Source organism: Pezoporus occidentalis, unplaced genomic scaffold, assembly GCF_034315485.1.
Source record: "Pezoporus occidentalis ecotype Australia unplaced genomic scaffold, CSIRO_AGI_Poc_V1 ctg7, whole genome shotgun sequence".
NCBI lineage: Eukaryota > Metazoa > Chordata > Aves > Psittaciformes > Psittacidae > Pezoporus > Pezoporus occidentalis.
In genome coordinates, this window is record NW_026916052.1 from 4,396,527 (window position 1) to 4,423,637 (window position 27,111).

Sequence of the window (27,111 nt, forward strand, 5' to 3'; positions counted from 1 at the left end):
AGTTGTTTTTTATTATGCCCACTGCCAGCAATGGACATTCTGTGTGGAAAATCCACCTCCTGCTGTAAAAGGTCTGGCTGAACCAAATGAAGAAAGTATCAGACTCAGATGGGAACACAATATCCATTTAGTCCATGTTAAGAATATTTAAAAGCCTTCTCCATGTACAGTCTCTTTGAAATACAAGGCACAAATAGAGTGGACGTTCCAGCAAGAAGTGATTGTCTGAAATTAACAGTCCACAGCAGTCTTCTATTCCAGCACAATGAAACATTTTTGCTGTCCAATTCTATGCCACATCTTCTAGATAATCTGCCACGTCACTCAACTGAGAAATAGTAAGGTCTTGCGTGATGCCTTCAAGCTAGGAAATAAATGGAAGTAAAAAAAAAAAATTAAATCAGAAATCATGGAAACAGTAAGCATTACTTCTTGTAGTCCATGTATCATCCCATCCTTTTGGTCTCAAGCCTTTTCAGTGAGATTTCATACTCCTTTAGGAGGTGCTCTTGAGATATAGGTAAGACATTCCTATGGGGAACATTAAATCAGTCTCAAATATATTTCAGATGCCTAGAAACAGACAGTGAATTGTGCTACTGAACAACTGCTGTGAGATCTTTGGTTTGTTTTTTTAGTCTGCATTGTATCTAACTCTGCAGGAATACTAGGTGTAAAAACACAGAACAAGTAATACAGTCTAAACATGTATACAAGGAGCCTATGATAATGGCACATTTGTTCATGGAAGGTTAAAAGAAAAAAAGTCAAGACAAGAAGAATGTCGAGAATAATAATTCTAAAAGAATCATACTTTATCACTGGCAATTGACTCTTCTGTTCCCACAGAAATTTCATCTATTTCTTCACCAATACTGATATCACTTTTTTCTGAGCGATGACTAGTACTAAAGAGAAAGAAAATCATAAATGTAGATGTAAGACTTTCTTTTCAAACATCCAGGTATTACATTCACTTTCACTTCATACCTCACATTTGATTGGGATTTCATTTCCTAGCAAGTTAAATATGAAGTTATTTAAAACCCCTTAACTAAAGGCTTTATATCTAGCTGCAGCCATGTAAGATACTGATAAATACCCCTATGGCTTACAACAATACCTTCACATCATGAAGCTGTTAAATATTCATTACTGACTACTCACGACGCTTTATTTTTAATTGAGTATTTCAGCATACACTGTACTTACTATCTAATAGCATTAATTAAAGTTTTAAAACATTAAGTGCATGGTTCAGAAAAAAAAACAACAACCAAACACCTTCAAAAAAAGCAACAACTTAATGTCTTAAAGTTAGCACCAGGTTTTTAAGGAACTTACTACTCCCTGCACAAAAAGGACCTGTTGGTTATGGGGGTTGTTTGTTTGAGTTTTTTTAATTTGTAACTACATATATTAAAATAACAACCAAGTTTAAAGCAGTTCAGAGATACTGACAGATTCCAGCAATAGTGAGTAGCTAAATATTATGGAATAATTAAAATATGTTAGTGGATATTCTTATAATGCATGAACTATTATGGTACTGCAGTATCATCCTTCTCTTACCTGTTGAAGTCATCAGCATACTCGTCATCATCTCCATTTCCTAAGTAATTTTTAAAAAGGTGTCAATCAAACCATTTAAGAAATGCAAAAGAATATATTCCTGCACCAAAATGCATGCTTTAACAGCCAGCAAAAGTGTGAGTAGACTACATTACTTGTGCAGATTAGGAAAAGAAGACGACTTTGTTTGGAATTAATAAATCTCAACCTCATTTACACAAACTGCTTTGAAATTGAACATACATTTTCAGGATGTTGTCTACATCACTGAAGATGAAATCTAAATATGTGGCAGCTCTATTTTATGATAGAGCCGATAGTTCTTACATCACATCTTCTTCATATTGCTCCTAGAGCTTACAAGGCAGCTTTCAAAAGGTGTGAAGGGCAAGGAAATATGCCACTGAAAAATAGTTAAGACTTGTCTGGCTAATTTTTTTTTCCACAAATATAAATCTCCTCTTTTCTTAGAAACCTAGACAACAGAATTTAGCACTTGATATTAGCAAACATGCATAGAATGAATCAAGTTTTTGCTGCATGTGTAAAATACTAATCCACATACAAGACAGCAGTTCTCACTTTTCTGTATTCCTTTGGATCAGATCTTGCTCTTAACTCCAGAAAGTTTTACAGTGGTGTTAAATATACTGAACTAAAATCTTCATTAAAAGCTTTTACTTCTTTCACTATTTATTTCAGTTTCTCAGACTCCTCTAAGAAGCCAGGACAGAGCTTACAGGTAAAAACATCAGAGCTTCCTCAAAGCAGTTACGTACCTAATTCAAGTGATCCCAGTTTTGCATTCACCAGCCTCAGGTCTTTCAAAACAGTGTTTCTATGCAAATCTGTGACAAAACAAAAACATTTCTATCAGAAATTTGACGTTGACTTTTTAATAAGATCACACTTAAGCAATACCCATAATACACATCAGCCATTTCAGTAGTACTCTTTTATACTAACCCTATATAATTTTATAGTATTGTATAGTCATATCCACTTTTCAGGTCTGAACTCCACTAACATTTAAAAATGTCAGTAGTAAACAGGGACAATCGCCCAGTATTCAGGACCAGGTTTTACAACATAAAGGCAAATATTCTTAAAGAACTTATACAAATAATGTATGATAACAATAGTAAGGAGTAAGTTAATTTCAGTTAAAAAACTGAGCAATAGAATTTTATAATCCTGAAAATTGCTTTTTATACACAAAAACCACACATGTAGATGAGAATTTCATGCTTCAAAACATAATCATCCCAATAATACATCAAAATGAGTATGTGATCACTCTGTGAAAAAAACATGTTATAACTAGAAGGGGGCCACATACGCAATCCACTTTGCATTCATTACATTGTGGAGGATCTCTCTTATAGTCAACAAAACACAAAACAAGTGAAAACTTACTATCAGACTCCTTTAGCAAAGGTGCACCAGTCAGGGAGCTTAACCCACTTTTTAAAGGCGGTGCATCAGAAAGGGATGCTAGACCTCCTGCTTTATTAGCTTCAGTTTTCCTAGAACAAACCAAATAAATAAGTACTCCACAGAGCTGCAAGATGCACAAAATTACCTTCCCTTCTATATTTACTAAACTGCCATAAAACTAGGACAAGAACATTTACAGCAAAAAGAGCAAGGGGAAAGAACTATTTATTCTACAAACCTAGAAACAATAAGCAGTTCACTGGCACAAGTATCAAGCAAGATGTTCACCTATCACCTACGCAAAGACTTCTGTCTGCCTTCTTTCACAGACAGAGATCCTGCACCTTCATCAGAATCACTACTTTTATCAAGGGGCCCTTCATTATCCCCATATGTAAATGCAGTCAAAAGAATCAAAAGATTCAGATATAAATTAATATTAAAGTTAGTTTGGTTTAGAACTAAAGTCCAACAAAACTATTAACCCTAAGAGCAGTCAGTTCACAGAATGAAAATCTCTCAGTTGCAGCAAGATAGATCCCATCATCACATGTTAAAGCTCACTCGGCTACTACATATTTCATTCACATATTTTAGAGTGTTGAACTCGAGTCCTTTAATTGCAAGTGAAGGATGAAGAAACATTATTTAAAAGAGATCAAGACTTCCACATTTAGTATCACCAGAACTGTTTGTTACTGTGATCCCAATCCTACTAGTAATGGGTAAAATTTTATATCACCAAAATATCATGTATATCATCACATATGTAAACACCTCCAAATTTTGAATAATGGGTCAGAGGCCTAAGGGCAATGAAAGCTTGGATCATCTCTTGTTCTGCTGTTAGTAACTGCTTGCTCCCTTCCTCTCTAATGCACCTTTCTTACGGGAATGGGCAAAGATCCCATAAGGAATTTACCTATTTGCACACTAAACAATGCTGGTGCCTCTCCCATTTACTCATCCCTTGGGACTTGGGCACACCAGCACAACATACTACAAAATAACACCTGAAGAGTATGTTCTTTTTTTCTCCTCTAGAGGAGCTATCAAAAGGGCAGAAGCAAAAGACCCAGCAGAGACAGCTCAGCCACAACTAGTTGCTACCTCATTAAAATATTCAGCAAACCTTACTATAACAACTACATTCCAAAAATGTGATGACGTTCAAGTCACTTGACTGTGACTCTACTACAGGTTTAATTTGGAAATCAGTTTTTCTGTAGGACGTTTCTGTTCCAGAAAAAAAGAAAACAAAACCCACAAAAAAAAAAAAAACCACAACAAAAAAGCTTATTTTACTGAATAATTAAGAATCTTTTTCTTGGATGGTCGTTTTAAAGCAAGACTGTTTACCTAATTTGAAAGTGAATTTCCTACCCTCTCATGAGAAAATGCTCAAACAATAAGAAATTAGTAAACATCATTATTATTCAGAACTTTTTCCAGCCTTTTCTAGTTTTCCCAACATACAATTTAAACCTGTTTTTCGGCAATACCATCTCCCGCTAGGAGCGTTAGAATTTGGTTAAAGGCTAGTTAAAAATTTGCTCATGAAAAGGAAGAGTAAACGCATTCAGATGCAGTTTTAATCTTGATACTTCCACAAAGAAAAAGGGAAAAGAAATACCATAGTAGAGTTATTTGTAACACACAATGTTTTCCACAGAAAAAAAACACTGCTCTTCGAGGAAAAAAAAATAAATCTGTTCCAAATATTTACATCCAATGAAAGCTGTATCATTAATAATCTCTCTAATAGAGTTTCATAGAAAGAGACCAAGTTTACATGGCATGAATGCTTTGTGCTGTACCAGAATGATGCAATTCCAAGAGTAAGCATTTACTGCAGTGATAATACAAAAAGTTTATGCTGTTCTGCCAACAGTTGGGGGAAAAAAGCCAACACGAGGGGAGCTACTGTCAGACTTGAAAATGCTTCTGCAACCTCTTCTGGTAACTTCTGCTAAACTAGAGCAATTCTCCAATTACTGAGACAGCAAAAGAACACCATTAAATGACCTTGCAGCATTTCTCAATAGAGGTATCTAAAGCACTACCCCTTTAGTACTGATCACCACTGAAGCTCTGCTGCAAGAAGAAGCACTGATGTCTCAGATGTTCATTGCACCAAAAAAATAGGCTGGGGACATTATACAGTTTACATAATGTACCTTAAAGTGATACAGGTTTTTCCTGCTTCTGTACATCCAAGAGATCCGAGATTACACTGCATTTCAAAGAACAGAATCATAGAAATGCACATCTCAGAAACAAAATGTTACAGAACACATCTAAACACTCACATTCACAAGTGTGAATAATCAAACACCAGATAAGTCTCAAAGGTCTGCAAGAATACCGAGGACAAAAATAAGCCTGTATGAAGTAAAACTTGCATGTAACCTACCAGCCATAAGTTCTTTCTGGTTTGGGTATAGGATCATCAAAAAAAGAATCTCCCTCTACATCATCGTCATCCACACCTGGATCACTTTTTTCTTTGGTATTCAAGTCTTTGTTTTCTAGTTGAGGATCTGGATTTGTTTCATTAGGCAGAAAATGAATGCTTCTTTTGCTTCCTTCCCCTGATGAATCGCTTGTATCATTTTGAGTGGTTTCAGCAGCCTTGAAAGATAAAGAATGAAAGAAGTATTTATGTCTTATAATACTGTGTTAATATAAACATACACTGTAAATCACTTTTTAAAATGTTAGCTCAAATTTATTAGTGCTCAGGAATTTATTAGTATCATCAGGAATCACACAAGAGAAAAAAGTTTTACCGCTTCAGAAAGGAAGTATTCTTTATTGTTGCTGCCATTAAAAATTTCTGTTCCATCCGCTGAAATGGCTTTGCTACCCAGATCACCTCTAATACAAAAGCAGCTAATTTTGAAAAAAGTTGGTCATCAAATAAAAAAAAGAAATCTACAGACTGATTTGAATATAGGGGAGTTTGTTCTACAGCCTGAAAGTTACATGATACTTCATTAGTGCTATTTTGAAATTCATCTATAAACAGCTGTTGTTAGTTACAGCCACTACCTTAAAAAAAACCAAAACCTATATAAACCCATGCAAATTCCTCCAACTTCCGTATTAAATGCAATATTATATTAGTTTTAAAGCAGCAAGCATAAGACAACTGCAGTTAATAACACTTTCTCCCTCCAAATACCAAAACCAAAAATGACACAAGCTGGATACTTTGAAAGTACATAACATTCAGTCTTTGTATCATGCCTACGGCTCCATCCTACATATATTGAAGCATGTGAGAACTGTTCCGTATGCTAACTCTTAAGATCAAGTAATACAGCTCAAGTTGCATCTTTGTGGCCCGAAGAACAATATTTAAATTTACCTGCAATTGGCATTTGCTTTGAATTCATATATTGTAAATTTCTGCTAAAGTTAAATAACTGCTTTCAAATTGAAGTGATAGGTTAACCATGGCTTAAGGTTCAAAGAGCAACATGCTTACCTTGGGTTTCAGACTAATGGTGTTAATAAGATAAGTCAGAATGTGGTTTCACACTTGCACTTAAACGTAATTCTTTGCTGCTGCCAAGAGCTGTGGTCTTGGTCTCTCCTAGCACACTCCCTTCTACAGTACACGCATTTGTTGCCAAGTCACAGTCAGAGCCAGTTCAGCTCACAGATTTGCTGAAAAACCACCAGAAAACCTTGTTTCAATCAGGAAGTCTAAACTGCACAGGTTAACTTCCATCTTGCTGCAGCTGAGACTGGCTAAAATCTCCTCCTTCTGCATTATTTCTACTACAAGTATGTTGCACAGGCAGAATATTTTCCCACCCTGCCTTTGCCAAGGAGAGAGAGATGGGAAAAAATGTATCCAAGAACTTTAGTCCTATTAAGATATCCACTATTTAGAGGAGTGTGTAGTTCAACCAACAGCTGTTGCTCTTTCTATGAGGACACATCCATAGAGAAAACAATTTTCTCCTGTTTCTGAGATAAACCTATTTTCATGAAGGATTCAGCAATATAGTATGAAAAGCATTTCCAGAACCTGTTCATCTATATCCTACTGCAACGGAATTATGATTTGCTTGCCACAGAGGACGTGTATAAAGAATATAAAAATCTGGATCATAAATTCCAACTTGTTGGAAATTATATTCTACCTACAACCTCATCACATCAGTGTGAGAAAGTGTGGGAAATTAGAGACCACCTCCCCACAGTCCTCCAAAGTTGTAACACTAAGGAAACCTTAGGGTAAAACGCAGCTGCTACTTGGAGGATGGGATACAGTTGGCATGCATGGAATCTACCCAGTGATAGCTCCCTAGGCAACCCTGCAACCTTGGCATATGCCAAGAGAAACTGAATGGAAGGTGGAGCTGAGTGAAGGCCCCAGAGCCAGGCTCTGTTATACTCCTTGCAGGAGCGGGAACCTGAAGGCACCATGTACTGATAAACCACACAGTGGCTGCCAAACAAGGAAACTATATTTGTACTTTTAAAAGCAAAGTGAGAGGCTTTTACACTCATCAGTAACATAGTATATATGACCAGAGTCACTGAAGCTCCATAGGCATAGAGTTAAAAACTTGAAACCTGTGTTACTGTGGAAAAACATGAACAGGTACAAGGGCCTTCTACAACATCATGGTGAACAACACTGACAAAGAACCAACAGCAGAAGAAGGCTTGCCCTTGTGTAGGCAAATTAAGAAACAGAGCTAACAAATCTCTTATCAGGAAAGACTATCCTTGAAGCCTGGTACATACAGCACATGGACATCGTCAACATACAGCTTCACATATCAGTAAAACATGACTAGGATGTCCTTTCAATGTAAAGGATGTAACCTCATAGATATTAACTGACCACTCTGTACATTGGTGGGAAGATTATGGGGAGTTATTAACCTGAAACAAACTGTATAAATATGTGAAATTAGGAAAGGAAAGTGGGGAAGACTCCAACATAACTACTGGGATCAGTTGATGGGCTGAACCTCTTCTCCCCGTTAGGGACACTTACTGGATAAGAATTTCATTATGCATGCTCAGTAACTAACTCATACTAGCTATTATTAGTGATTATAGTCTGATTGTATATAGTTTCAAGCTTGTTTTTGCAGACAGTCCTTACCACCACCAATGTCTGAACCTTAATTGTTACAATTTTATATTAATAAAGAGTGCTATTCCATAAACTGTTAGTGTTAACACTCGTGAGCTCTAGCAGTCACCAGCAGTGAGTAACAGCAGTGGATAAAGTGTGGAAACTCACTCAGGGGTTCCCCTTATGCTGCTGGTGTGTTTCCCTGAACAAGTCAGTCAAATTGCCCTCCGAACCAGTAGGAATATTTGGTGAAGGGCTCCTATAACATGACATTGACAGACTGGTCAGGCACAAGAGCCTCAGCTTTCCAGGCTACTGGAAAAACGTTTTTCCTCCTCTAAACAAATATTCTTTTCCTGAGGAAAAGCCATGTAACAAACACTTAGCTCTTCTCATTCTGACCTACTTATGTCAAAACAAGTATGAACATGAAAGGTGGTATATATAAGGGATGGTGGAATATTTACTACTTCCAACTCATTTTTAGTAGTTCTCAGCTAATCCAGAAACACCCTAAGACAAAAGCAGGGCTCATGTATAAAGCAACATTATTATTAGCAGCATTCAGATCTTTTTAGTGGTGCCAAGCAAGAAGTATCTTCTGAAGCAGGTCTGAAATTATTAAGATTTCCATTCAAAGGTCAGTTACACAGACTGACCTATTAGTTTTTAAGATACTATCAACAAGCACAGCAATTAAGTAACTTTACCTTGAAATGAACCTTGCTTTTCAAATTGTATAGTTTTGCATGGCAAAAAACTAAAGAACTGGAATAAAATGAAGCAGATCCAGACTGAGCTGCAGTTTCATTTTCTCTTGTCCTTATCACTCCCTTTCACATATTAATAAACTAACAACAAAATCCATGCAATGTTATATTTCTCAGTTTTCAGTAGTGACTTGGAAAGCTTCCAAGTTCCTTCCAGTAATTCTGGAAAAAAGCTATTACAACTTTTTATGTGATCAGATCACACCATTAACTTGAACAAAATTTACTACTTAAATCAGGTTTGGTGTGCTTAGTTGTTTTTCAGGGGATTGTTGTTGTTTGTGGAGGGGTTTTGTTGTTGATGTTTTGTTGCCCTCCCCCCCCCCCTTCTTTTTTTTAACTCAGTGTGGGGGGCAGCTGGTTTCTGTGGAAGAGATGCTTAAGTGTGGCCTACACTTTCCCGTAATTCTCAACCTGCTGGTCAGTTCCAGTCAAATGTAATGGTGCATTAGAGATCTGGAAGATGTTAGTTAACAACAGATCTTGTGCTAACACGAATCAACAGAGGAAAACAAAGCCACAGGACCCAACACAAAGACAGCTGTATCCCAATACCTTATCACTCCCAAGCAGCAATCAGCCAGCTGCCTGATAAACAGACAAGTTACCTCCAACCTGTGCCTCACAGATACATACTCTGTATATATATAAAGCGTATATACTGTCACCTAACCAATCAGAAAGTCACAGGACTTTGAAGATCATTTAAGTGAATGCCACTGTATCTGCAGTTTCATAGGAGTTTTCTCTTCTACTTCTCATGTATATTATGTAGCTTTTTCATTATACATTAAAAATCTTACCTTACTTGGTACTGGGTGTGTACTCGACCTTCCATCAGATGATTTTGATGTGGGGCACAGGCTATCACTTAGAACTGGAGCCACCTAAGAAGTTTCAGATAAACACTTCTTAAAAACATACTGAATTTTGCCATAATACTACCTAACAAGAAACAATGCTACCATCCTCACTCACACAGCACACAAACTGTGACACCATGATGCTGTGTTAGGAAGTCTGTGACAACTACTAAATTTAAGCTTTCATTGGGGTACTGAATCTTGGGTGCAGAGAATTTTCTTTCAAGCCACAATCATGACAGAGACTAATCAAATGCAACTGGTTGGATTTCATTTAATTTACAACTTAATTATATATTCCATTAAAATATTACTGTCATTGCTTTCAGGTAGTTTAATAGTTTCATATATTTAGTTTTCAGAACAGCTTTAAAGATTTTTAACAGAACCAATTCTAGGGCTTTCAGGTCATATTAAAATTAGAAGTATGCCAAAGAAAATACATACAGCTTAAAGTGTTATCAAATCACACTAAAAATATGAAAACAAGCAATAGTTTAGTGTCATTTATCTGGGTTCACTCTGTGTTACTATGTTGTAGCAGAATATTAGTCAAGAGTATGAGGGTGGCATTAAAAATAACAGAATAGTCAATCACATTTTTCAGCATTTTTTCCTGTAAGTTATGTTGAAGGCATAATTTAATAAAGACTGGAAACACATACTACAGCAACAGTTAAGTATTTTTTACTTTTCATCACTGAAATGAAAATAAAGAATTATGAAGAAAGAAATTACATGTTAACACTACTTACTTCTCCATTGCCTGAAATATTCTTCTGACATTTTCGAACAACCTCCAATAACAGGGGACCACCTACAGTACCTCCTTCTTCTGTAATTCCCAAATCTCGAGCTAAGTTTTCACGACCATCAAGGCCATTTAGCTGGGGGAAAACAAAAATCACAGCACTGAAATAACTGTCAGAAAACACTACACGTATATTGTAATATAGCTCCTAAAGCTTTTCGATCTTATTTAACACAGCAATATTTTGACTGAACAGTGAATAAGACCTCCTGTTGCATGTATATTAATGATAGCCTTTTGCATCGTTTATTTCTGATCTATACCTGAACTTATCACAGACCATCTAAAGTTGTTTTAAACATGGAAGTTTTCATCGTTATCACGCTTCAGGATTTACACGGTCAAGTTTAGCCTACTGCATTTAAAAGTGGATCTTTGGACACCTAGCCATTTGTTCCAGTAAATTCATAGATGACGGAGAGCCTCCATTCCTGTGCATACAGAAGTGCACCAGCATAGGTCAACCCTTACTTTCAGTCTCTGTTTCATTTTAAAAAAACATGGGTTTGGGCAGAAGCAGCAATGAAAGTAATTCATTACCAGCCAAAGAAAAAAAGATAGAAAAAACAACCACAAAACACTTCTTAAAACTGAAATTCATGTTAATGCTGCAGCACATCCAGGGTGGTTGGCGTGACCTCAGAATGGCAATACTGCAAGGGGCACCAGTTCCTCTTGAACTCTTAATGATTACTTAGTGATGCTTTCTGTCAAAATCCTGGTCAAGCAAATACTGAAGCAAGCCATCATGAGTCAAAATTGAGGACAGAGAGACAACACAACAGACTTCTCAGAAATAAGATGCGGCAGAGGACAAAGGAAAATCTTTCAGCAATATGCACAGCATTCTTGTACACCTTGCTTAACTTTGGCTAAGTTTCATATATGTACTGCATCAGGTGAAAAAGATGTTTTTACTGGAAAAAGGAAGGGGGTGTTTCAATGAGCATGAGTTACCTTTACAGTGCACATGGAGCACTGCTCCTAAGAGTGACAGAAGCATGACTGTTTCTGTTTGCTAGCATGAACATGAATCTTTGTAGATGTTGTGTCCTTGTGCAATAAATGCAGCTAAGTATGTCTGACAATGAACAAGCGTGCATGGGATTTTCTTCGATTAAGCCCCTAAAAAGAAGCATGAACTGCTGAGAAAGAGAAGGCAATGGATTGGAAGGCAAAGGACTTGGGTTTTTAATAAATTAACCTCTGATCAATTTAAGCTGACATTAAGAATAAAAATTAGTACGAGGTGTAAAGAAAAATTTTTCAGTTAAATGAAAAAGTTTCAAACCCAAATTTATTATTAAAACATTTACAAATAAGAGACAGAGGGACAAATATGATATAAAACCTCTAGCTCAAAAGCCTAAAAGCAATCAATTGGGCCACACTACCCCTTCCAACTGAACTATTCAATCACTGTCACATACATCTGCACAAAGCCCTTTGTTTCACTGAAACATCTGAGAGTAGATTTCTTACCTAATTTTCATCTAACAATACTTAGTATCACAACATAGCAAAACTATTGGCAAAAAACTGTTGCAAAAGTATTGTGTTGTCTATAATACTTTTTGTGAAATCATATAGCAGTAATTCATTAATTAAAAATTAACATATCAAGCACTGATTTTTGATAAAGGGAATACTCCCTCATATTAACACACATTCCGGGAATGCATGCCTTTGGCAATAAGTACCTTTTACAGATTAAATATGAAAAAATATTTAGAATAAACACAAGCAAGTGGCTTTAACAAATCTACTATAGCTTCTGTATTCATTGCCACACACCCCAAACAATCAGCATAGCATACAAATAAAACCAGTATATCTTACTGTGCTTGATTCAGGCTGGAAAACAGCCAATGTAAAATCAAGATTGAAGAAATGTAGAAATTCCGCAACAAGACCTGCTACCAAACGACCTAAAAAAGAAATAAGAGTAAAGACACACCAGACAGAAACAATTCTTGCTTCAAAGATTTAACATTAACATGGCTTCAGTGTTGAAGTATACTGATTCAACACTCCTACAAGTATCATTTAGACGTTCAGCAAACTACCACCACACAGCTAATTTGCATACCAACTCCATAATCTGTAACTCAGCCATCAGTTATTTATTTCAGCAATACTGCAGGAGCATAAATAATGACTGCTTAGAAAAGTCAGGTGCAAGATTATTTTTTTAAACTAATCATCTGATTCAAAGACATTATTTTAACATTTCTGCTATGTGTGCATTTACTACTGTACCTCTGTAGTGGTTTTCACTGGTTACTGTTTCCATAGGTCCAGAACAGCCCCAAGTAAGCATAATCATAACTCATCATGAAGTATTAAAGTGCATTAGTCACCTCAAGTGACAAGTTCAGCAATATTAACTCCAGAAATTATAGATTGAATTCTATTCGGAATGAATAGTAATCATGACATTTGACAGGAACATAAGCATTCTTTATGTCATGAAAACTGTACTGTTAATGAAACACTCAAAGATTTAATCCTTTGCTTAATACTTAGAATCCTTTGAGAAGTATAAAGAACTTACCATCTTTTGTACCTAAAAAAGTTTTCAAGCTTTCATTTACCAGAGGTGCTTTGTTCTGTCAAAAAGAAAAGAAAACAAACAGAAATTAACATCATCCTTGTGCTAGCAAGAAACTGAAAACCAGAGCAAGTTAGCATTTTGGTGTACACTGTTCCACAATGATACCTGGCATACGCAAGTCACATCTTCAAAATCCACCTTTGTTTTAATTCTACTACCTACAAGTAAAAGCTGCAGAGCTGTATCTTCATTTAGGCAAATAAGAATTGTCTCTATTTCTATCATAAAAGACACAGAGGTAGAATAATTTCACCAAAATTATTAATAGTGTACTGACTTCTATTTACTTAATGATTAAAAAGGTAAGTTAAGCAATTAACTCCCCAGACTGCTCCTCTAATATAGTGCCAAGTTTAGGGAAATTCAGTCCCACCTTGTTTTTAAAAAAAGAATTTACAAATCATCTTGACGAAGTGTGGACCATGTTATTTACTGGATCACAAATATATATAAATTAATCTCAAAGATATTATGATAATGTTCTTCCTCCCTTGTTAAAGCTACCTTCAACTTTTATTTTTAAACAGAGATAAATCAATGTGAGTTGCCAAACTTGTTCAGTGATATTTCAAACCAAATTCTAAATGCCATTCCTAACATATCAAAATATCCTGGGTAAGAACTTAACTTTAAGAAAAAAGGATCTGTTGTAGGTATTTATTACTATAGTCATAAATGCTAACACATACAAGAAAGCACTGTGCAAAAAAAAAAAAAATCATGCTTAATATTTAGGTATTCAGAGTAGAGATAAATATTAATATATTTCAAGTGTCTCTATAGCATAAAATTAAAATAGGATACATCTAAGACTTTTGAAGAAAGGGTGAGCCTAGATCAACTGCAGAAAATCTCTCTTCAGCTCTATTATTCCTCAGATAGTCTGAGGTTGTTCCCTGGGTACTCTATAACATGCTGACGTTTCCCACAAGAGATGACACTGCTCTGCTATTACCACTCTTTCGCTGTCTTCTTCAACAATTTTGGGTTAGATTTCTGGAATAGGGAATCTTATACCATAGAATAACTATTGCACTTCCTTACTAATGTTACAATGATATCTGTTTCATTTGTGCCATTTTCTGGCAAGAGCACAACCATCTAACTAGTAGATGATAGGTCAGTTTTTCATTCCTCTCTTCTGAAACAGAGAATGGGCATAAAATGCCGTCTCTTCTCTAGCTCTAGAGAATGGAAAGACACAAAAACCATGGAAATGCTAGAAGTAAAGGGGTCACAAAACTTGTGTCTGCATACCTCAGCAGTATTGTTACTTAATCATGCCAGTATAGCATACCCATAATATTATTATATTGTCAAGGTATCTGTACATAGCCCTTCTCTTCATTCAAAATTCTTCCTTAAATATAAGCAAATTATCCTGAAGTAAGCCTACAACATCCTTACGAGAAATACCAAAAACATTACCATACTTGGGAACTTACTGCATTAAACTGCTTTCACAATACACTTGTTAAAAAAACCAACCAAACAAAAAAAGCCTACACTATAATATTTTAAATTTTAAAAGACTATAATCTGGTTTTATCAGATCTTGATCAGTCAACAAGGTATCTTTTATAAAAAGTATTTGATAGAAAAAAATATTTAGTTATTCTGGTCAACTGGACTGAAATAACATAAAGACAGTAGAGACAGTAACTTAAAGCTACAGTTTCAAAGGGCTATATAACAATTCCTATTTCTAAACATCAGAAAACACTCTTGACAGTCCTGTTACGTGTTCTTTAAGCATCATACTCTTTTGCAGCAATAATTTTCTCATGTTAATTTCACAAATAAAGTATTAATGCTATTGTATTTAATTTTATATGAAGAACTGTCAGGGTGCTGGGGTTTTAATTTATTTTTAAGGCCCTCTTACCTCTACTTTCTCTTGTTCTTCCAGTGCCAAAAAAACCGCTGCTCGCAACTCTGCCTGCCAAATAAGAAACAAAATAAACTGCATTTGTACAAGCACTGTTTTTCCTATGTAAATAGAATACAAAAAGCCAGCAGGTAGCTTAACAGCTATTTGTTTCTCCTCAAGCAACTTGGCATTGCTTGTAATCTACATCAGAGCAATTAAAACACTTACCATTACAGACAGCGTGACCTGAGGCTGGAAAGAAGTTTTCAGTCTGAGAACAACAAGGGGTTAGTGGAAGGAGAGTTTGATGCAAGATTTCCTAAATTATTTCTTCATACAAAAAAAAAAAATCCAAATTAGCTACATTATCTCCTATTAGTTTTTTCTGAGAGTTAAAAATCCAGCTCTTTCAGGCAGCTATGAAACACCTACCTTTCATTTACAATTCGTTCAGGAAACATGAACAAATAGCTTATGATAATATATTTTTTAAAGTTAATGTTAAAATATACCCTGCAATTTCTTGTCAGATCACACCCAAAGAAACCGAATTTCTCAAAGAAAACGACAAGGAAAAGACAGCATGATTCCAGTCAAATACTCCTATAGTGAGGTTTTACCTAGCTGATTTTTAATAACTTAAGCATCAGAATCCTAGAATCCTTCTGAGTACTATTTTGAATGTTTAAGTTTAAGCCTAAGCCAAAACCCAGCCTGGTTTTTGAATATTTTTTTTTTTAAAACACTACAGTTTCTCTACTTCTTCCTTTGAACATATCAAACGGACAACACACATTATATTTGATGAAGCAGTTTGCCACTTAAGTCAACTCTTAATCTGACATTTTGAAGTAGCCAGTAGAGAACACTGACATGATGAAATATAAATGGCAGTGTTATTCTCTGACAGGTTACTCAAGAGCAAAGAAAGCAAGCTTTTAAAGAAAGATTAATTTCCATAACTAAGAATAAGAACAGTATGACAAGTGTCTGGATTTTCTCACATATATTATACAAGGTAACTAAACACAGATTACCCTGTGGCTGTTTCCTCCCCAAAATAAATTTTAAAAAGTCCTTCCATGGGAAAAATAAGATAAATGCTTCCTTTTTAAGCAGAACCATCTTTGGAACCCTTTCAAAGAACACAAAGTAATAGGAAATCTTTTTAACTTTCTTTCATCATAAGTGTAAAACGCTTACCACAATTGTATACAATGGTCATACAGAGACTGTTAAATTTTTTCATGTGCTGGGGTACAGTATTCCACCAGCAAATCCTCTTACAACCCATTAATTTAAATGTTATCTTACCAAATCAGTTTACATGTAGCTTTCCAACCAATAGCTAACAACTTGATTATTTGGTCTTATGTCAGTATGAAAAGTTTCAGATGATTGCAATGATCACTCCTTTCCACTGATGCAACTGAAACCAAGTATACTTACATAAAAGGACAAGAATCACAACAAAGCATTTGTGAAACAGACTGGCTATTACAACTGTTCAAAATAAAAGACACCAGCCATGACATGTGGGTAGAGGTAAACCCCCTTAAGGGTCTGGATCACAAGACCATAGAACAAAGCTGTCTGAAAGTGGTTGCCATTACATCAGCCAATCCAGTGTCTGACTGAGATAGCAGAACAATACCACAGTTATCACTGCTTTTCACATAACTGTGATTATTTGCCTGCTCCACTCCTCTAAGTCCAACCCAGCAGCTTTTAAATACTGATTGAGGTGCTTTTCTTCCACTTCTCATTATTTAATGACATGGTGTCAATTTCTCCCAGATGTTGCCATTCCCCAGAATAGCAGGTTCACCTTCATACCTTGGCAGGTAGCATGTCCCTTGAGTTCTCTTTATTAAGGCATTTGTCTTTTATTGTGCTAGAACACACGTGTCCAGCACTTAAACAAGACAGCTTACTGTCCTAGTACAAAACTTGAGACAGTGTTTTCCAATACGAAAACACATGGGGACTTTGGGAACTGATTTCTGTGCCCCAGAGCATATAAACACATCAGTAACCAAGATGACCTAACGGGCACTAAGCACAAACTGTGGATAGGGCTTATCCTTGCCCACTGGTTTCCTTTGCATAGCTATACAATTCACTTGCAAACATCCCCAATATCCCAATACCTTCCAAAAAAATCTCAGCAAAATTTTTCCTATCACACTTTACTCATATGTTCTATTCCTGAAGCAGTACCTTAGATGAAAAAGCAATAGCTTCACAACACTTATCTCAATATGCTACGGAATACTAGAGAAAAAAGTGGGTCGCTTTAATTTCATTAAATGCTTTGGACACACACAGTTGAGCGTAACATTGTGTGCTAGTTGACAAAGCCTTGCTGTTCATTTCATGCATCTCTCAACATCATTTCTACAAATCTGTGGAGTCCTGTAGCTTTTCCAGAGGACACCCTGGAATCCCCACCCCCACCCCCCCTCAAAGACCCACGAGCAGAAAACAGAACATAAATTTCAACTTCCCAAATGCACATACTGCCACCCTTCTTAAGCAGCTGAACGCATAGTTTTTGAAGCTACATGCACGCAACTTTCTGCATTCACCAAGAAATTAGTGGTAGACAAGCTCAGCAAGTGTTAATGAGGGAGACACTCACTTCAGAGACCTGCAAGGGGCCTAGCTGGAGGTCCAAAACTCACCTGCAAGCTTTCATTCACAAATTGTTACTAACACATGCAGCAGTGTGGTTAAATATACATGTAGAGCAGTGAAACAATTAAGGTAATGTGTAAAATTTTGGAGGGTAAAAAAATGTATCACTGCTGAGATAAACTGTTTACAGATATTCTAGGCAAAGCACAGGCACATATAACTGCCATGTGCTCCAGTGCTATGAAAGAACCCTGTGCATATACAAGCAAATATCTCTTGTATATGTAAAATTTACCAGCACATGGAGACAGTCCTGCACAATTTTCAGCACCTCTACTTCCTATACTCTAAAATGACTGTCATGTACCTCAGTGGATAAAGAGCAAGACTGGCAGAGCTTTAAGGAGTTTAACCACTGGTGACCACCCCAGGCCAAAACCTGTGCATCAGGCTAAAAGCCCATACCAGTTTATATATATTACAATCCAAAGTTTGTGACAAAGTGTGAACAGCACTTTGCTACCTGTGTTATTTAGTACCCTCCCTGTCACTCTTCTTCTGCAGTCAGTAAGGTTCTCATCCTTGAGCATGTAGCAGTGTGCTCCTCCCTCCCTGCTTAAGCCCTAACCACCAAAGCAAAATAAGGTAACAAAGGAACACAGCGAGTAGCATCATGATTCTTCCTCTTATGAAAACAGCTTCCCCAGCAAAGAGAAAGACCATATTCTCCTCAAAACAGAAGAGCATTTCTATTTCTAACAGCATGGATCACACAGCATCAATGATAATTTTCACTAAAGTACAAGTATCCACAGTTCTATTCTGCATGTTTACAAAATTCATTGGAAGCAGTCTTATCCATCAGATTAATTCCAGTGATAAACAGATTACAAATATCTACACACGCTGCAGCTCAGAGAAGACAGGAAATTCTCAACTGCAAGTGTCAAACATTACAAATCTTCTAGTTTTCACAATATGACTTCATTAACTATTCCAGTGCTTAGTGTCTAAGGTAAACAGAAAAACTTATCTCAAATTGAGAAGAAACTTACAAACTGCAACCCATTGTAAAATCAGGTTGTATTAGAAAACAAAGTCATCACCCTTAAGTTTCTTTCTAAAAATCAGTCATTATGTTACAAAATGTGTTAGCTGACAGTTTGATACATTCTATTCACTGAAATAATTCCTTTTGAATTCTAATCCTTTCCAGCTGTCTTTACCTATAGTGCTCCATACCAATTCAGTTATATATGGACCATATATTTGCCTCTTTAATATATCCACTTCAATAAATCTCAAATACATTATTATAATTTATTATTACCAGATTATATATTTTATACACCTGCACAACTTTGAGGTTAGCTTTCTAACCTTATCCATCTTGAAATAAAATGGTCAGTACTCATTCTGAAGTACAAGATAAACAACTGTTTTGATAACATGTAAACATCATTCAGCTCTATCACAATAGAGAAATGCTGTTGATCACAACTGCATTTCATTTATTTTAATGGATGTAAGGATTACAATTCTGTTTGTTTTTAATGCATGGTATGTAATTTCAATTAAAAGATGACAGTTTAAGAAGACTTGTTCAACCTTAATTCTTTTGGAAGACAATGGACTTTTTGCAAGGTACTAGCAGAACAAATTCTGTCAAGCAAGAGTCAAACTCACGTGCCAATTAAGGTTTACTGCTTAGAAAAAACACCATGAAATCCTCAAATGAACAGCCTTAACCATAAGCACACCAATTATTAAACAGTAACTTCAAGGATTAAAGAAGAGATGGCCTAGGGTGGTCACCAGTGGTTAAACTCTTTAATGCTCTGCCAGTCTTGCTCTGTATCTACTGAGGTATACGACAGTCATTTTGGAGCATAGGAACCAGAGAAGCTGAAAGTGGTGCAGCCATGTAAGAGATATAATCTGGTAAATAGGATGCAGTTTGTACTTTTCCAAGTCAATTGCTAGCTTGCCTTAAGGATACCTTACACCATACTGGATTCTACATACTTTCAGCATTACAGAATAGTGAAGACTATGATAGATATATTTACACAAAACTCAAACTAGGAACCACAGTACAAAAGCTTGCATACAACACAAAGATAAGAATTAAAAAACTACAGCTCATGTGGTCAATATGATCCAATTGGCTTGTGATTTTTTTTTTTTTAATTAGCATTGTATTATCCCCATATTTGTATTAGTTCATACTATGTGAGAGATTAAGAGGTGCCCAAAAGGCCTATTTGATATTCAGCTAGAAAAAAAGTCTCCCTACTCAAAACATAGTTACATGCAATAGAATCTTCATCTACCTACAGAGTTTAAACAAGGATTATCCATTTGAAATGCAAGAATGATACATTTTTAATTCTTTCCTGAAAGGTATGACAACCAACCCAAAATCCAGTGGTACAAATCAAATTATACATGCAGAGATGCTCTCACTTCCACTACCCATTTCAGCTGTTGAGCTGTTCCTCAAATATCAGCAGTGATGGCTCACTTCTTCAAGGCTTAAAATATTACACTGTGGATAAATACCACCATCCTTGACCTGAAAACCAAACTTCATTTCTCCTTTAGCTTGGAAGGGAATGCAGCACTTCTTAAGCTTCTGTATCTGTACGGCTCTTTGCTATATACAGTAATTATTGCTAAAGGCTTCTTTCTAACTTGAACAAGAATACATGGAACCAATTTTCACATACTTTCTCTCACAAACTCAGGCTACACCAGTCTTGGAAAACACGTATGCTCTACCATAACGCTATTTTACATAGACTTTTTTTGACATGGCATTATTTGTTCCCTGTAGGCAGGCAGCATCGCCCTAGAGTTTCCAGATTCAGCCTCCAAGACACAGCTCAAGCAACCCACGCACAAGAACAACGTTTAAACAGCAACCCTCAAGAACTCCTGCCTGGAATTTTCAATAGGGGCTTTTCGTACTGAAACAGGGAGAAACTCTACCCACCGTGTCCCACACCTCCCGGAGGTCGAACTCTTCCAGCAGGTTTGGCAGCAAGCGAGCTCCTACGGACACACGGTACTACGAGGCGAAACCACAACGCCGGGCGCAGGACTGCCTGCGGCGGCCTAGAGCTGCTTTTCCTGTCCCCGCCCGGGTGAACGTGCGAGTCCTGGGGCCGCGGGCAGACCTCATGCGGCGGCCAGGCTTCGGGCCTTCGCCTCCGCGTCCCGCGTGTACCAACTCCAGCACGTGAGGCAGGCGCTAGACGCGGCTCCGCCAAGCCCCAGGCCCGGAAAAGCAGGCGGCACCGCCAGGCCGCGACGCCGAGACAGGGCCCAGCCGGCAACAGCAGCTGCAAACGGCAGCGGGAGGGGACGAAACCAGTGGAAGCCTCAGAGCCCCATAAGGAACCCCCATGGGGCCGTTAACCGCCTCCAGCACCACCCAGGGCTCCCCCCCTCCCCACTGAGCGACATGTACGCTGGCAAGATGCTCTCCTTCCCCCACCTTGATCTTATTGAGCACGCCGCTGCTCTCCAGAGTCTGCACCAGCAGGTCCCGCAGCTCCGTGTCCTCCTCCGTTGCCGCGGCCGCCATCTTGTTTCTCCCTGACAACCGCCCAAACCGCGCTAACGGGAGCACAGGCGCAGCAGATTCGCCTCCGCTCCCGGCCGCGGCACCGACCCAACGGCGGGCCCGAAGAAACGAGGCGCGACGGGCTGGCCGCAACCCTCAGCGTCGGTCCCGAAGAGAACGCCGCGCAGCCATAGCCACCGACTGCTTCTGCGTCCGCAGCGCCGGGAAACTGCGGCGGCCGACAAGCAACACGGCCACCGGTGCCGCGAGTGGCAGGCGGGAAGTTTAAAGCGTTAACGGCTGAACAGCCGAGCCGGTCGCCCCAGGAGCTGCCGCTTGGCCCCTCCCTTCCTATAAGTTGGTGGGGAAGGGCACCGAAATGGGTTTAAGAAGTGAACAGCCTCCCCTCAGCAGTTAGGGGAATGTTGTACTTGTTCTTTGATGGGCGGTAGGCTGCTGGCGAGGTCTCTACGCTTCGTCGAGCGCAAGGGCAGTGGCGTTGAGTAGTATTTAAAAGGGCTTCTCGAGTCCTTGTTTTATAATAAGCATGTTGGTTATGTTAGATGCGTAGGGTGCTGTCGTTGATGTACACTGCTTTAACGCTATTGTGCCTTAAAAAAAAAGGTACAGAGCTTAGTTGTAATGCTGAGTTTCATAGGGTTGGATGAGACCTTAAAGATCATCTTGTTCCAACCCGCTGCCATGGGCAGGGACACCTCCCACTAGATCAGGTTGCTCAAAGTCCCTTCCAACCTGGCCTTGAACACTGCCGGGGATGGGACAGCCACAGATTCTCTGGGCAACCTGTGCCAATGCCTCACCACCCTCACAGTACAGAACTTCTTCCTAATGTCTAATCTCAGTCTTCCCTCTGTCAGTTTAAAGCCATTCCACCTTGCCCTATTACTACATATCCTGTTTAAAAGTCCCTCTTCAGCTTTCTTGTAGACCCCCTTTAGGTACTGAAGACTGTAATAAGGTGTTCCCTGAGCCTTCTCAAGCCCAACTCTCTCAGCAGAACTACATGTTGCCTTCAGACTTTTTTTCTTTTTTTTTTTTTTTTTTATCTTCTTTTCCCCAAGCTGAACTTTCTATGGTTTTTCTTGGGAGAACTCACATGTATGGTAAAGACTTTCAGAAGCTACAACTGTTTAGAGTGATCAAGTACAGCTCCTGGGCAGAATAAGACGCTACTGGAAGCTGATTTCCAGAAACACGCGGTAGGTGGCGCTGATCCTCCAGTGATGCCCGAAAGACTCAACCCTGAAGAGTCAGGTGTCGTTCGTGCCGCCTGCTTCTAATAACTCCACAAGAGATACTGAGAGATGTCTGATCCGCTTCTATAGCCGCCCACAGGACAGAGCACTGCATTCTGAAGTCCTGAAATCTGGAAAGATTTCAGTACAAAGTTGCTTTAATGTAAACCCACAACACTGCACTCTTTAAGTAAGACAGTTTTTCAAAACCCTATCAGAAACAGGTTGCTCAGTGAAGTTGTGGCTTCCCCATCCCTGGCAGTGTTCAAGGCCAGGTTGAATGGGCTTTGAGCAACCTGGTCTAGTAGAAGGTGTCCCTGACCATGGCAGGGGATTGGAACAAGACGATCTTTGAAGTCTCTTTCAACCCAAACCATTCTATGATTCTATGACAAATGCAGAAACATAATGGCTGGTATTACAGTTATATTATGTTTATTTGTCAAAAAATCATGGAAAGACAAAATCCACTTGACAAAATTCTTGATAGCAATTGCAAAGCAAAGGAAAAAAAAATCAGTACACTTAGAAAATACTTTATAATTTGTAAAATTAATTTGAGCATTTCAGTAACAGTGGCTTCCTGCTCTCAAATATCTTAGAATATTTAAAATCCAGTTTACAGATAACCCTTTGAGCTCTGCAAAATGCCACAATATTACTTAGCTAAATATGCATCACCTAGAGGGCAGCAAAGCATCGTAACAGTCCAACTTCCTATGCAGCACACAATGTACCATCCCAAACTGTCTCATGTTTGAAGGAAATGTTTTTATTTTAAATGTACATAATTCCCAAATCTACCTTCATGGAAATCAAACTCATTGCAAAAGATAAACCAAAATTATTTTTACTGTTTGTATATCAATGTAAATATGACTAGCATGTTACCACAGAAAGAAAAAAAGTGGTTTTTATGAGAAACAATGTAGCTTTAAAAAGATTCTATAAAATTAACACTGCATTATTAAGGAAAAAAAAAAAAAAAAAGCTGTTGTGGCATTGCTACAGCCACTTAACACAATTTAAATCAAATTTAAACTTTCAAAATCATGCATGGACCAAGTCTATTGACTTCAAATTGGGACATAGGAATATTCTGTACATTCCAAAATTTGTGCATCTGCTCACTGTATTGTAAATGTCTTACTAACACACAATTAAGAATAAAGTCTAGCTAGACTTGTTTGTTGTATTTGTGCAGTGGGAATAATCAAAGCAAAACACACTGTGTTAGCGAGACAAAATCTGAAAGTCTCTGTCTTGACTCTTAAATCCCAATCTAAATACAAACTGCTCGAAGCTGGAAAAATATATTCTGAAGTGTTTCCTGTAAGATCTTTAAAAAAGATGAATCATGCCAACCTCATTTTGGGTTGGGTTGAGTTTTGGTTTTTTTTTTCAGGCAACACATTTCAGTATATAAAGATATAAAGTCTAAGATACATCTACATTTGTTTAGAACTTTTTGAGGAAAATGTTATTTTAATGAAAAATTTAAAAGAAACTTCTCAAATGTTCTAGAACAGTAGATCTCATATCTGAGTGAGGATGTTGCCACACTTCAGGAAAAGTCAAAGAACCCAACAGCTTCCATAGCCTCTATGCAGATATTCATTCTAGCAATTTCTTATCCTTTCATTATGAATTATAAGGTAAATTCTTTCTGCCTTACTCCTAATAAACAGTCTCTTATGTTGCAAGTCCAGTGAAGACTATCAGTGGCAGCTAAAACTGACCAAAGTTCCTAAACATTTCTTTTCATAAAACCAAATGTCAGAACACAGAAGAAATACTAAATTCCAAGCAGTAACTATTAAATGAAGCCTTGGCACCACTTTACATCTTACAAAGTTTGGTATTTACATATGCTTGTCAATAATCCCCAGTATTCTGGGTTGTATCAAGATGGCCTATCTGCCAACTATTGATGAAAGATGAATGCATATTTGTTTCACAAATGATTATTTGGGAAAGCAGTCTTGTTATTAATGGTTTTATTCTTCAAACAGGTTGCAACAACAATTGTTTACATTACTGAAGTAATGAACTTCTTATGAACAGAACATTTTCTAATCTTAACATAAAAATGTTGAAAAGCCTGAAAGTAGAAATCGGCTTTCTCACTATAGGTGTCAGTATCTGCATCCCACATAATGTTTAATTTAAAATTATTGATTTTTTTAACTGTTTTGTTTCCAGTAGGTACTTAAATATTAAATGGTAGGTCTTAAGGAGATAATTAGTCAATGTAGCTCTCCATTGTCTATCTTTCTCCTACGCCTCAAAATCATTCTCCTTAATAATAGCCTCCATTAGCATTCACTACTTTGTAATGATACCATGACAGAAAAATATGGCTTCCTTGTCCTAATACTACATGAGCCTACGGTATTTTAGAGTAGCTTTGGATGTCTCTGTAAAACCACCTTAATAGAAAACTTGTGTGTGGGCTTAGTTTTCACCAAAGTGCAGAGTGTTAGTTTGGCAGCTCCAGAGTGTAAATCCCTATTGGTCTTCACAACAAGATTAACACTGAAGCACAAGACTTTCCAAGATAGACTGCATGTGCAGTACAGCCCACTCTTTTCATCCGTAGTTTGTAGACAAAGACAAAATCTGAGGCTCAAAAAAACAAGTTGGTGCCCATGTCTACTTACTCTCCATGGGCAGTGCCAATGACTGCAGTGCCAGATGGAGCAGGGATGCCCTCAGCAGCAGGAGGAGGAGCAGTACTGAATACAAGGATCTGGAAAGGGTCACTATTTTCAGCTCTTCAACAACAATTCTGGAACTTTTGATACCTCTCAGACACTGTCAGAAACAACAGCAGATGGATCACTCATTCCATCCAGCACGACATTTTCATTTTTCCACAGAAAGGCAGGCAGATATTAGTTTCATCTCATCTTTCTTACCGTGTCAATGTGTAAACATAAGTAACAGGTTTTACACGTGAATAATACTGTAACTTTGAACAAAGGCCTTATTATGCAGACTGTAATTAATCTGTTCCAAACAAATGTTATTTTGCTTGTGAAAGTAAATCTGCCTACATATTTCTCAAATGTGTTAATGGAGGATGGTGGTTACATATCTCCCCTAGTCTAAAGCCATAAAACAGTAATTAATAATCACGCTTTCTATTTATGATTCATGCACCAGCAAAGAGGGGTTGGAATACGTTCCATGGTTTACCATAGCACTGAGAAAACACTGAACCACGTCCAGCCTGGGATATGTGTGACTCATCCCTTTGGGTTCCTTCATCCTCAGAAGCTTCCTATTGTTTCCAAACATGACTGTTAGGATTTCAAAATTCCCTCATTATTTTGGAGAAGTACATCACAGACCTGCATGTCAGCATTCCTCTGATCCCCTTACTGGGCTTGCTTTAATCTACAGTCTATTTGCTATTCAAGTACACTACTTAAGAACATGGAGCATCCTTACTGCACTCCTGACAACCTCTGCACTGCACAGATTTTTGGTAGGATAGCCAAATAATTAAACCTAAAATATGTTAAAGGAGAACCAACCAAAACATTAGGATGAGTAAAACCATGCACGTAAATGTTCTCCTCCACGGTCACCAGGCGCATAGGGGCCTTCTCCCCGGGGCGCCCGGCTCCAGTGCGGCTTGGCCGCTGGGAAACCTAAGAGACCCACGCCGCCTCGGGCCCCGTGCCAGGGCATCCCAGAGAAACCTCCCAACCGCTCCGCAAGATAGTGCCAGGCCCCCGCGGGAGGCGGGGCTCCTCCCGTGCGGCCTTGCGGAGGGGCCGGGCCGGGCCGGGCCTGCGGGTGCAGGCTAGGTCACAGCGCTGCTCCCACCCTCTTTCTTGCCCGCAGCCTGCTCCGGGGTGGGGGTTGTGTGAGGTAAGGCCGGACGTCTCTTGTGCGGTGCTGCGCGGGGCTCTGGAGAGAGGCCTGGGGAGCGGACCAAGCAGCGGAAGCTGAGGTGAGGACTGGGGTCCAGGGCAGGTTGGACCCGAAGGCGTTCCTGTTCCAGCGTCGCCGCAGAATTCTGCTCCCACCTCCTGCGCTGCGTGTGGCTGCGCTGTACTGACAGGAAGCAGGGAGCGCTCGGCTCCCCACGGGCTGTCTGAGCTTTTCTGCATGTTGCCTCCCGGTGAGATCGCCGACTTGGTTCGAGGTGGGGTGGGAGTGAAGGTCTGGAAAGACTTAAGTCCTGTTAAGTTTCATTTCTTATGCCTTAAATTCCCTGTGAAGCAAGTCAGAAGTCAGCCAAAAAAATCACAGTATATCCCAGATTTGGGAAAACTCTTCATAGCTTTCCTTTGTATACGTATCACCAGCTTTGGCACCCTTACGTCACTTGCAAGCATCCTGCTTCGGGTTCTCTGCTGGTTTGCATTCTTTTTAATTAATGAAAAGACCTTTGTAATAAAATGGGATGATTGTTTAGCTGGAGCAAGAACTTTATAGTGTCAGGAAGCTAAAACGCTGTGCCAGAAGTAGAGCAGTGTGTTAGTTTGTGTGTGAGAAAAGAAAGGTGCTGCCTTCCCAAGACTCCCCAAGGAGCCAGCGGAAGGGCTGAGCACAGCACCGAGCGCCTGCCAAGCTCGCCCTCAAACACCTGAGGCAC

At 38.4% G+C, this 27,111-nt stretch overlaps 1 protein-coding gene across 2 annotated transcripts; it reads right to left on the reverse strand.

Annotated features, from left to right (window-relative positions):
- CEP43 (centrosomal protein 43) lies at positions 1–21,562 on the reverse strand. Of its 2 annotated transcripts, none has more exons than XM_062641960.1 (12): positions 21,178–21,562; positions 15,057–15,110; positions 13,112–13,166; positions 12,397–12,485; positions 10,502–10,633; positions 9,687–9,770; positions 5,423–5,640; positions 3,037–3,098; positions 2,352–2,420; positions 1,573–1,612; positions 815–908; positions 1–364 (listed from the first exon to the last, which is right to left on the reverse strand). In XM_062641960.1, exons 1-12 carry the CDS (start codon positions 21,265–21,267, stop codon positions 290–292), a joined length of 1,062 nt encoding a protein of 353 aa, XP_062497944.1. In that variant the 5' UTR covers positions 21,268–21,562; the 3' UTR covers positions 1–289. The 2 variants fall into 2 exon arrangements, with proteins under 2 accessions (XP_062497944.1, XP_062497943.1); XM_062641959.1 differs by having other exon boundaries at positions 2,989–3,098; positions 21,178–21,561.
- Positions 21,563–27,111: the final 5,549 nt, after the last annotated feature.

Excerpts from the sequence above, each read along its gene's own strand:
- CEP43 (XM_062641959.1), bottom strand. The coding sequence starts at position 21,267 with ATGGCGGCCGCGGCAACGGAGGAGGACACGGAGCTGCGGGACCTGCTG. Across the intron at positions 15,111-21,177 it reads GCGTGCTCAATAAGATCAAG|GCAGAGTTGCGAGCAGCGGT; the intron begins GTGGGGGAAGGA and ends CTTATTTGGCAG. Across the intron at positions 909-1,572 it reads TATGCTGATGACTTCAACAG|TACTAGTCATCGCTCAGAAA; the intron begins GTAAGAGAAGGA and ends CTTTCTCTTTAG.